The 10,621-nt window shown below is 41.3% G+C and overlaps 1 protein-coding gene across 1 annotated transcript; it reads right to left on the bottom strand.

Moving 5' to 3' along the window:
- Nucleotides 1-7,814: 7,814 nt before the first annotated feature.
- LOC135613917 (ethylene-responsive transcription factor RAP2-1-like) lies at nt 7,815-8,351 on the bottom strand. Its single transcript, XM_065110927.1, has one exon. It carries the CDS (start codon nt 8,349-8,351, stop codon nt 7,815-7,817), a length of 537 nt encoding a protein of 178 aa, XP_064966999.1.
- Between the last annotated feature and the right edge of the window lie 2,270 nt (nt 8,352-10,621).

Here is a 10,621-nt window from a genome sequence, read left to right as displayed (position 1 = left end):
ATAACAAGTCTAGGAGGAAGCAAATATGCGTTTGTAATTGTGGATGACTATACTAGATACACTTGGACCTATTTCTTAGCTCACAAAAGTGATTGCTTCAAGTGTTTCTTTAAATTTTGTAAACTCACTCAAAACGAAAAAGGTTTCATGATTTCATCAATTCGGAGTGATCACGGTGGCGAATTTCAAAACCGTGACTTTCAAAATTTTTGTGAAGTTAATGGATACAATCACAACTTCTCCACTCCGAGGAATCCCCAACAAAATGGAGTAGTTGAAAGAAAAAATAGAAACCTACAAGAAATGGCAAGAATAATGTTAAATGAACATAGTCTACCCAAGTATTTTTGGGCTGAAGCCGTAAATACGGCTTGCTACATCATGAATAAGGTCCTAATAAGACCATCCCTATCAAAAACTCCCTATGAATTATGGAATAGCAAAAAATCAAATATTTCCTATTTTAAAGTTTTCGGTTGTAAATGCTTTATTTTGAATGAAATGGATGCCTTAGGAAAATTTGATGCTAAATCCGACGAAGGCATCTTTCTTGGTTACTCTTCCGTTTCTAAGGCTTTCCGGATTTTTAACAAAAGAACCTTAGTAATAGAAGAGTCTATTCATGTAGTTTTTAATGAAATTTCTAATTTAAAGAAAAATAATTTTGATGATGATCTTGGTTTTGATAATTTGAATTTAAATGAACCCCCTCCTCAAAATAGCAACTTGGATGCACCTTCTTCCAAAATTTCCTTACCTAAGGAATGGAAGTATATAGATACTCATCCAAAGGAGCTAATTATAGGAGATACATCAAAAGGGGTTCAAACTCGTTCCTCTTTCAAGAATTTTTGTGCTAACGCCGCCTTCCTTTCTTAAATCGAACCTAACTGCATTGACGAGGCCATAAAAGATGATTTTTGGGTTATCGCAATGCAAAAGGAATTGAATCAATTTGAGAGGAATAAGGTATGGAAGCTTGTTCCTAGACCTAGTGACCATTTAGTCATTGGTACTAAATGGGTCTTTAGAAACAAGCAAGACGAAAATGGTATCGTGGTTAGAAACAAGACTAGATTAGTGGCCAAAGGTTTCAACCAAGAAGAAGGTATCGATTACGAAGAAACCTTCGCTCCCATGACTCGATTAGAAGCCATAAGGATGCTCCTTGCCTATGCTAGTAGTAATAATTTTAAACTATTTCAAATGGATGTCAAAAGTGCTTTCTTGAATGGTTTTATTTCCGAAGAAGTATATGTCGAACAACCTCCCGGATTTGAAAATTCTCTTCTTCCTAACCATGTATTCAAATTGACTAAGGCTCTCTATGGCTTGAAACAAGCTCCTAGAGCTTGGTATGAAAGGCTTAGTTCCTTTCTTATTTTAAATAATTTTACCAAAGGCAAGGTTGATACTACATTGTTTATTAAACATTTTAAAAATAATTTTCTTATTATGCAAATTTATGTTGACGATATTATTTTTGGCTATTTGGATGAATCACTATATGAATCATTTGTTAAATGTATGAGTCATGAATTTGAAATGAGTTTAATGGGTGAATTAACTTTCTTTTTAGGATTACAAATCAAACAACTTAGTAATGGTATATTTCTTAACCAATCTAAATATACATTAGAATTGTTAAAACGATTTAACATGGATAATTCAAAAGCAATAAATACCCCTATGAGTACCGCGACTAAGTTAGATATGGATGAAAATAGTGAAAATTTCGATCAAAAAACATAGAGGTGAATGATAGGTAGTCTACTCTACCTCACCGCGACTAGACCGGATATTATGTTTAGTGTAGGACTTTGCGCTAGGTTTCAATCAAATTCTAAATTATCTCATCTTGAAAGTGTTAAAAGAATATTTAGGTATCTTAAAGGAACTCCAAATCTAGGATTGTGGTATCCAAAATCTGAAAAAATTGATTTAATAGCTTATGCAGATGTCGATTTTGGCGGATGCAGGATAGATAGAAAAAGTACATCCGGAATATACCAATTTTTAGGATATGCACTTGTTTCTTGGACTTCCAAGAAACAAAATTCAGTTGCACTATCTACGGCGGAAGCCGAATACATTGCTGCAAGTGCATGCTGTGCATAAGTTGTCTGGATGAAAAATACATTAGAAGACTATGGAATTCACTTTAAAAACATTCCCATAAAATGTGATAATACTAGTGTCATATGTCTTACTAAAAATCCAATTCAGCACTCTAGAACTAAGCACATCAACGTTAAGCATCATTTCATATGTGATCATGTCCTTAACAATGATATTGTTCTAGAATTCATTGACACAAAGCATCAATTAGCAGATATATTTACAAAAGCTTTGAATAAAGACCAATTTGAATTCATTATAAGGGAATTAGGTATGTTAAATTGTCCTTAAGAATAAACTTGTTTGAATGGATTTTTCCGTAAAGTTTTTCATCCTCTCTCCGTTCCTCGATGAATCTGATTCTTCTCTTTCAATTCTAAATGACATGTTAAATTATCTCATCCTATGAGTCAAACTCCACTCCCATCTGATCAAGATTAATAATTTTATGATATTTTGTGAATCTCAAAATTGATTTTGATGACTTGATTATGAGTTTCAAGTTGACAAATTGAATTTGAATGGATTTGTATTCGAATTATGATCTTGACTTATTGGAGTTACTACTTGGAATTTTTATCACTATCTCTTCCTTGTACATCTACAATTTTTGTTATTTATAGAAAGAAGAGATTTGATAAAATGGATTAATGCTGAATTTTCCTTTAAGATGAACTCTGCGTAAATATTTTAGCATACTTAATTTTGAATGATAAAATTTTTATGATCAATGCAGAATACCTAAAGTTTTAATCATAAATTATGTGCTTCAAGTCTCATTCCCTTTTTGTTTATGACAAAGGGAGAGAAAAGTGATGACTTGTACCATTTTAATAGAATGACTTATATGAATTGCAAAAGCTTGAGTGATATGAATGTCTTATATGCCTTGCAAAATCTTTGAGAATATCGCAAGATTGATTGATCATATTGAAAGCATGTCTAACATGTATATCATGAAATTCATGTTGAAAATCTTTATCTCCTGTCGTAGTAAAAATTGTCTCTTATCATTCGACTTGAAAATGATTTTTCGAAGTTTCACAATTACTTATGCTTAATGAGAATAACGATAAGTTCTACGGTTAGAACTTATCAGTTTATGCTTGAATTCAATGGGATGGAATTCAAGTGTTTTTAGTTTCTCATAATATGGCATATAGATAGGGGGAGTTATGTTTAACTCCGTCATCAATTGATTATCATCATCAAAAAGGGGGAGATTGTTGAATCTCGAATTTTGATGATAAAATCAATTGATGGGTTAATTGATCTAATCCATATTATTGAGTTAAGTGTGCAGGATTAACTACGATAACCAGAAAATACAAAGCAAGAATACCGGAGTCAAGTTCGATGGACGTTTAAGAGTCCGAAGAATCGTCGGAGATGCTGCCGGAACCAACCGAGAAGAAATCGGGAACCTGTCGGAATTTTCGGAAGTTCGCCGAAGAGATTGTCGGAGGTTCACGGAGATCACCGAGAAGGCTCGGCTACTCGTTAAAGTCATCACAAGTTCGGGAGCTTGATAGGAGTCCGTCGGAAGAAGTTCGTCGGAAAGCTCGCCGAAACAAGACACGACGTTCGCGGTTGAAAACTTGCTTAGGATGTGTTTTGTTATGTAGTTCACTTGTAATTAGGATTAGGATTAAGAGATAATCCTATATCCTGGTTAGGGGCTAACTGGGCCCAAAATTGGACTTGGTTTGGGCTAAATTTGAAGCCCAACAAGTGAACCGAAGGGTCTGGCGGTGGCACTGCCCAGCACTGTCAATGTCTAACAGTGATAGGCGGTGGCACTACCACTGACAAGCGATGGCACCGCCAGCATCGGGAACCCAAAGAGAATTCAAATTTTGGAGCCCAAATTTGAATCCTCTTGAGGCTTATAAATACCCCTCAAATCTCAGCTGAGATTACAACTTTTTGAGAAGCAATTGATTGAGAGAAAAGTCTTAGCAAGTCTTAGCAAGTCTTGTTTTTCAATTTGCTAGAGAGTTCACCTCCTTCTTTCTTACTGAAAATTTATAAGAGGTTAAACTGCTTGTAAAAGGTTGTAAGAGGGGTATTTGCCCTTCCATTTCAAGAGATTTGCTAGTGGAAGGTGGGAGCCTCATCAAAGAGGGGCCTCGCAAGTGGATGTAGGTCATTTGACCGAACCACTATAAAATCTACGTTATCTGGTTTGCATCCTACTCTTGCCATTTACATACTGCAAACTTCTCTACTTAGTTACTACGCTTCCATACGTTTCTAAGTTATCAAGCTTCTAAAATCGGTTTCCATTAATATTACTTTTCATCGTACGAAAGATTTATCAAAACCGAAGTTTTAATCCGCTGCACTAATTCACCCCCCCCCCCTCTTAGTGCCGCTCCGATCCTAACATCTTGAGTAGGAGTCCTATTAGGTGTTGGTTAGAAGTAAGAGTCTTAAGTAGGAGTCCTATTAGGAGTTAGGGTTTAGAAGCCCTATAAATAGCCATGTATTCCTTCTCTTTTCTTAAGCAATAGATGAATCTTTTCTGCAGCCTTTGAGCAGCAACTTGGAGGGAGGAACCCCTATAGAGTTCCAAGGAGGCTGATCCCCTAAAGATATCAACCCCAAGTTTAGAATATGCAAGGGTTCTAACAGTAACCTAGGTCTCATCAGAAATCTAAGCATGTTCTGAGGAGGTTCCACCTTATCAGAGAGATCGTAACCCGAGGAGATGTAGTAGTGGAAAGAGTTCCATCCGAAGATAACATTGCAGATCCACTAACAAAGCCGTTATCTCATATTGTCTTTGAGTGTCACAGGGGTCTGATGGGGATCAGACACATAGGTGATTGGCTTTAGGTTAAGTGGGAGATTGCTAGTCATAGGTGCCCAGCAAGCCAATCACGTGAGTGATGGCACGTGTGACTTGATACAGAATCTTTTTTGCTTATTATATTTTGGCATATATCACTTTATAACTATTGCATATATGCATATATATATTGTGATGTCCTTGGATTTGTGCAATGGGAATCGAATCGTGATGAGATCACGAAAATGAGATCGATTCACCTTTAAACACATATCCTAAATAATCCCGGTCATAGGTTACTCGAGAGGGACATCGTGATAACCGGACAGACTGATGTGTTGTATACTCGTCCATATGATGGATGCAGCGGGTCTCATAGCTGCTCGTGTAGAGAAACTAGGGATACAGTACATGTGCTCATTGGAGAATGAGTTCACTGATTGATCCGCTTACGGAATGCTGGATGGTTGATGATGCCTTGTTGTCAGACAGCGATTCCGTAGTCCTAGTGGTATATCTGGTCCTTAGACTTGAGACACCAAGGATGTCCTATATGAGTGCTCCACTCTTTGATACCAGACTTATAGGTTTGACTGTCCCAGATCTAGTATAGCTGGTCATTGGGAGTGGTAGTCGACCTTACGAGGGCTATTGAGTGTCAATAGAGGATCATCCACTCTCGGCGTCATGAGAAGAATATCTCATGTGTTCTTGCTCGGACAAATCCCTGGCCAGGGTCATTCGGGTTGAGAGAGAAAGAGTTCTCCGGGAGAATTCGATTAGAGCGAGACTCGAGTAGAAACCGTATGGGTCTAACAGCACCATGCTCGATATACGGTCTTTGGGATATTAGATTGATGAGGGACTATAGGTACACGGTAACTAAGGACAGACAGGTACAATGGATTGGATTCCCCTGTATCATCTAGGGACTACGGTGTAGTGGCCTAGTACGTCCGTAGTCGATGAGTCAAGTGAATTATTACAGAGATAATAATTCACTAAGTTAGAAGGAGTTCTGATAGGTATGACTCACGGTCAGCTCGATATTGGGCCTAGAGGGTCACACACATATGGTAGGCATTGCGATGAGTAGAGGTTCAGATATGAGATATCCGACGGAGCCCTTGTCTTCTTGGATATCCAATAAACCCCCTGAATTATTGGATCCCATGGACGAGATCCAATAAGAGCCCATGAGAGATTATTGGATAAAGGTCCACTAATCTAAAAGGCTTGGGTTATTGGATGCAGATCCAATACCCACTAGGTGAGGATCCATTAGGGTTTAACAATAGACCTCTATAAATAGGAGGGATTCAGAGCCTCATAGGCTAGAGCCTTTGCTTGCCTCTCCTATTCTCCTTCCCCTCTCCACCTCAGAGCAGGCCAGGAGTTTTGAGGAGCGTCGTCGCAGCCCTGTTATGTGGATCACCACTAGAGAAGATGACGCTTGACCTCCTTCACCCTCTCCTAAGGATCTGTAAGGAAACAGGGATATACGATCTCCCTAGGTAACACAATCTACTCTATACGTAATTTTTTTTTAGTTTCGCAGATTTTGCGCACCAATCTTCGCACGACGATGAACATCTCCTTGGGAATCGAGGATTTTGTTTTCTTGTTCTTCCGCTGCGCATGTGATGTCGCCCCCAAAGATTTTCCCAATAGGACCGTCAGCGATCCATCGGCACGCCTCGGAGAGGGGGGTGGGGAGTGATAGGGTGTATTTTGGCCCTATGTGAACCACCGACAAACGCTACAGACCGACGCAACACCGTACGCCTCCAAAACCGCAGGGTGTATGCCACGTCAAGCTTCAATGGTGCGACTATGCGGCCTGACCACCCCAAGTGTTGGGGGCGGTATCGTCTGCTGTTAGGGCAGTGCCGTCTGACGCCGCTCAAGCACCCTCGAAGATGCCACCTTATCAGAGAGGTTGTTCTGCCCCTAGAGTCAATGGCCATGTCGGACCAAGGCCCGACCAATTCCCACACACAGGTATAAATACCCCCGACCTGATCCAGGAAAAAGGGGGGGAGAGAAAAATCAATTGATCACTCCATTGACTTGCTCATCGGAGGGGCCTCATCGGGTGATCCCAACGAGGGTCATTTTTGCAGGAAAACACGGCCATCTCACGAAGACGAGCTGCCAACCACCCCGGAGAAGGAGAGATGCAGCATGGCATACATAGTGCCCGGATCAGCATACCAAGGAACGCTAATCAGCACCCCGTCGTGAGGGCCCGATCGACCTCGACATCCAGCTCAGTCAGCAGAAGACTCCCGACATTGACCCATGGACCAGGCCGCGCTGACTAATCAACCATGAAATATTTGTTCACTAACAAAACGAATCGTAAGTCAATTCAATTCCGATTACAATTCTAATCTGATTTCAATTCGAATCAAACAACGGTCAGGTCCATTTCGAACCACTCGTCCATCTCATGTTACCGGAGAACATAGCGGCACGAAGATTAAAGTAGCTTTGGCACCCACACATGCACAGAAAAAGCCATGTTCATGGCGTTACAGTCTAGTACGAATATCTAAGTAGTTCTTAAGGAGTCCATGCATGCTTAGAAGAGACTTGTTCCTGAGGTTACAGCATGATGGTGGACACAGCACAAGGGACCCGCCACTTAGGGATTCCATCATCATCGTCATCTTCTTCTTTTCTCTCTTATCTGTCTTCACCTTCTTACGACTTGGAATTTGGCCAGCCACCGTTATCTTTCTTCCTTACTCCACTTCGTAACCAAAAGTCTCAAAGAAGAAGCAAACTTAGAGAGATAAAAGACATCAACACAAGAAAAAAGGGCACAAGAAAATGAAGTTATAGTCCTTTTCTATCCTTGTTCACCGGCTATGGAACATGTGCTGATAGCGTTTGTAGCACTTCAATCGACATCGGAACTCTCCGGGCTCGGTTGCTGATTCAAATCAGGATTCTTGGATCGCCACTGAATCTGAAGGTGGTGTTGCTGCGGCAGCGGCGGTGATGGTGGCGGCTGTGGTGGTACCAGTGTCGCCTGGAGAGCGTCCACCCGCGCGCCCACCTCGGTGGCCTTCTTCCGGATCGAGTCGGCCGACATAACGCCGCCGCTGCCGAAGCCCTCCGCCTCTGGATCTTCAGCGAGGATCTCGTCCGGGAAGTTGAGCCTGGCGGAGCGACCCCGGAGGTAGAAGACGGCGGTGTCGTATGCCCGGGCGGCAGCTATCGCGGTGGAGTAGGATCCCAGCCAAATCCGCGACCGCTTGTTAGGCTCCCGTATCTCCGCCACCCACTTGCCCCACTTCCTCATCCTGACTCCTCTGAAAGGTCTGTCCCTGCCGCCGCCAACGCTTCCCGCCGCCACCACCCTCCGCCTGGACGCTGCCGGCGGTGGCTTCCTTGGTTCCTCGCTGGTGGAGGTGGAGCAGCACTGCCCCTCCATCCCTTCACCCTCTCTCTCTCTCTCTCTCTCTCTCAATAACATATATAGTTATCACTAAAATGTTGAGGGGATTAACTAAAGCTGCTGATGAGAACTACAATAACTAAAAGCCAAACGGAATAGTGAGTGTAGTGTGTATGTAAAGAGCTGTGCTCTTTGGCGACGGAAACCGACGGCTAAGATGCTAATAATTCTACGTAGTTTGACAAATCCTGCGGTGTAGATTGTGTCAAATCAACCCTTTCAACGGCCAAGAAATTATACACGTAGTCGGCAAGAAACAAACAAGGCAAAGCGAGACGGGACACGGACGCGATAGCTTGATAAGGAGATGCTGCCACGTGGAAGGATGGAGAGAGATCCCAGCCGCCGCCGCCGCCGACAGGCGATGTGGAGCGCAGCACGCCACCACCGGACACGTGACCCAGTGGCCGACGTCGACGTTTCCGCCTCGCCTACGGAAACCCCCCATCCGCTCGGTCTCTCTCTCTCTCTCACACATACACACGACGATGATAGAGATGGGTGGGAGAGAGATCGGAGCTTAGTTCTTCCTCAAGCCAACGGTCGAGATCGCTTGGTGGGGATGAAACGGAGGCTCGAGATGATGTGCGGAAGAAGCGGTGGGGGGAGGACTTTTCAGGAGAGATAGTGGCGGAGAAAGAAAGAGATAGAGAGGAGGTGTGGCTCAGCTAAGTTGTGGCCGTTGTCTTATCCTAATGGAAGAATTGTGGCGCCGGAGGTGTGACGAGGAAGACAAGGCGATAAACTAAGAAGAAAGTGATGTGAATAATAATGCAATTGGGATCCTCCATTCCACTACCGACACCGCCGGCATGTTGACTTTTCTTCCAACAGTAGACAGGCTTCAGATGATCCACCCGCCATTCCTTTCAATGGCTACATCAAAATCCATCTCGATTTATCTTATCACACATAAAATAATGCATTAGTTTTTTTTTCCACTATTTACATAACTTTAAATGGGATAAGAAGAGAGATAAAAATTCAAAAGCATAAATAAATATTTAATTGCCTTATTAATTAATAATATACATCCTCAGGAAAAAATGTAATGTTTTGTGAAGGAGCAAGAAAACCAGACCTAAAACAACAAAGGAAGATGATCATAAAAAAATTAAAAAAAAATCCTTTCAAAGGATCATAGGTTCAAATCTTTTTGCGACACCTAACACTTGACTGTTCAAGTGCCAAGTTCGATCATATTCGTGTGGTGCATATTTCCTCCCGTGTTAGATGATAAAGAACTATCCGTATAGGACTTGACCACGTCATACGTATGAAGAAAAAACAAAAAAAAAACAGGAGCAGATTTTTAGCAGCAATAGCATTATAAAGTAGATGTATTTTGTTTTTTATAGGCAGTAGTATAATCCTCCAGGTATATATGTACAAACATACCTATGTGTTGCTGGTCACGGGTTTAATGAAATGCAAGAGGGGAAATGGTGGTCCTTTTACATTTCCTTTCCTGTCATTTATGTGCCAGCAGAAGGTATCATGCACTTGGCCACGGGACAAAAAGACGACATACGAGATGACAAAGGACTGCACCTTTGATGAACGGAAGGGCAAGAGTTCAGAATCATACCATTGACCCAGTAAAGGAATGATCGAATAATATTAGGTTGTCATAAGAAAATTAAGGGCTTAACGACCGTCATTGACATGATCGAGGCCTTTCGCCTCCTTTAAAGAAAAGCAGAAAAGGGATTAAAGAACCAATTGAATGATTCAATTAGAATGATGATTTAGGTATACTTGAAGGGAGATTTAACATTATGATGGTCAAAGCAAGGTGTGTTTCTTAAGGTTGGTCAACATAAATGCAGATGAATATTCTCCACCTAATTTGATCAAATTGAAATGTGATCTATGTAAACAGTTGTCCTGTGTAGAGTGTGCACTAAGGAGACATCTATTGACCCAGTATTGTATAAATATGTTCTAATGATGTCAAAAAAATGATGCAGTCTAAGAAATTACTCTTTAGACTGAAAGGGTTGGCCATGTCAAAACTTCCATGTCCAGCTCAATAAATAGTGCAGACATTGAAGAAAACATGGTCTCTGTAGAGAAGATCGTGCCATCATGTTCTTGAGAGGGAGTATAGAAGCATGAGGGTTTGACAAAGATGAAGCAAGCGGTCATTGGTCATGTCACATTAAACTTTCTTTTTTTTTTTGCATACTTTTAGACTATACGGATCAACTCCACTTCCAAAATCTCTACTATTTTCTGTGAACCAA

This window comes from Musa acuminata, chromosome BXJ2-6 (assembly GCF_036884655.1).
Source record: "Musa acuminata AAA Group cultivar baxijiao chromosome BXJ2-6, Cavendish_Baxijiao_AAA, whole genome shotgun sequence".
Classification (NCBI taxonomy): Eukaryota; Viridiplantae; Streptophyta; class Magnoliopsida; order Zingiberales; family Musaceae; genus Musa; species Musa acuminata.
This window is presented reverse-complemented; position numbering and strand designations above follow the sequence as displayed.

Bases quoted from the DNA above. Each gene is read 5' to 3' on its own strand.
- LOC135613917 (XM_065110927.1), bottom strand. From the start codon at position 8,351: ATGGAGGGGCAGTGCTGCTCCACCTCCACCAGCGAGGAACCAAGGAAG.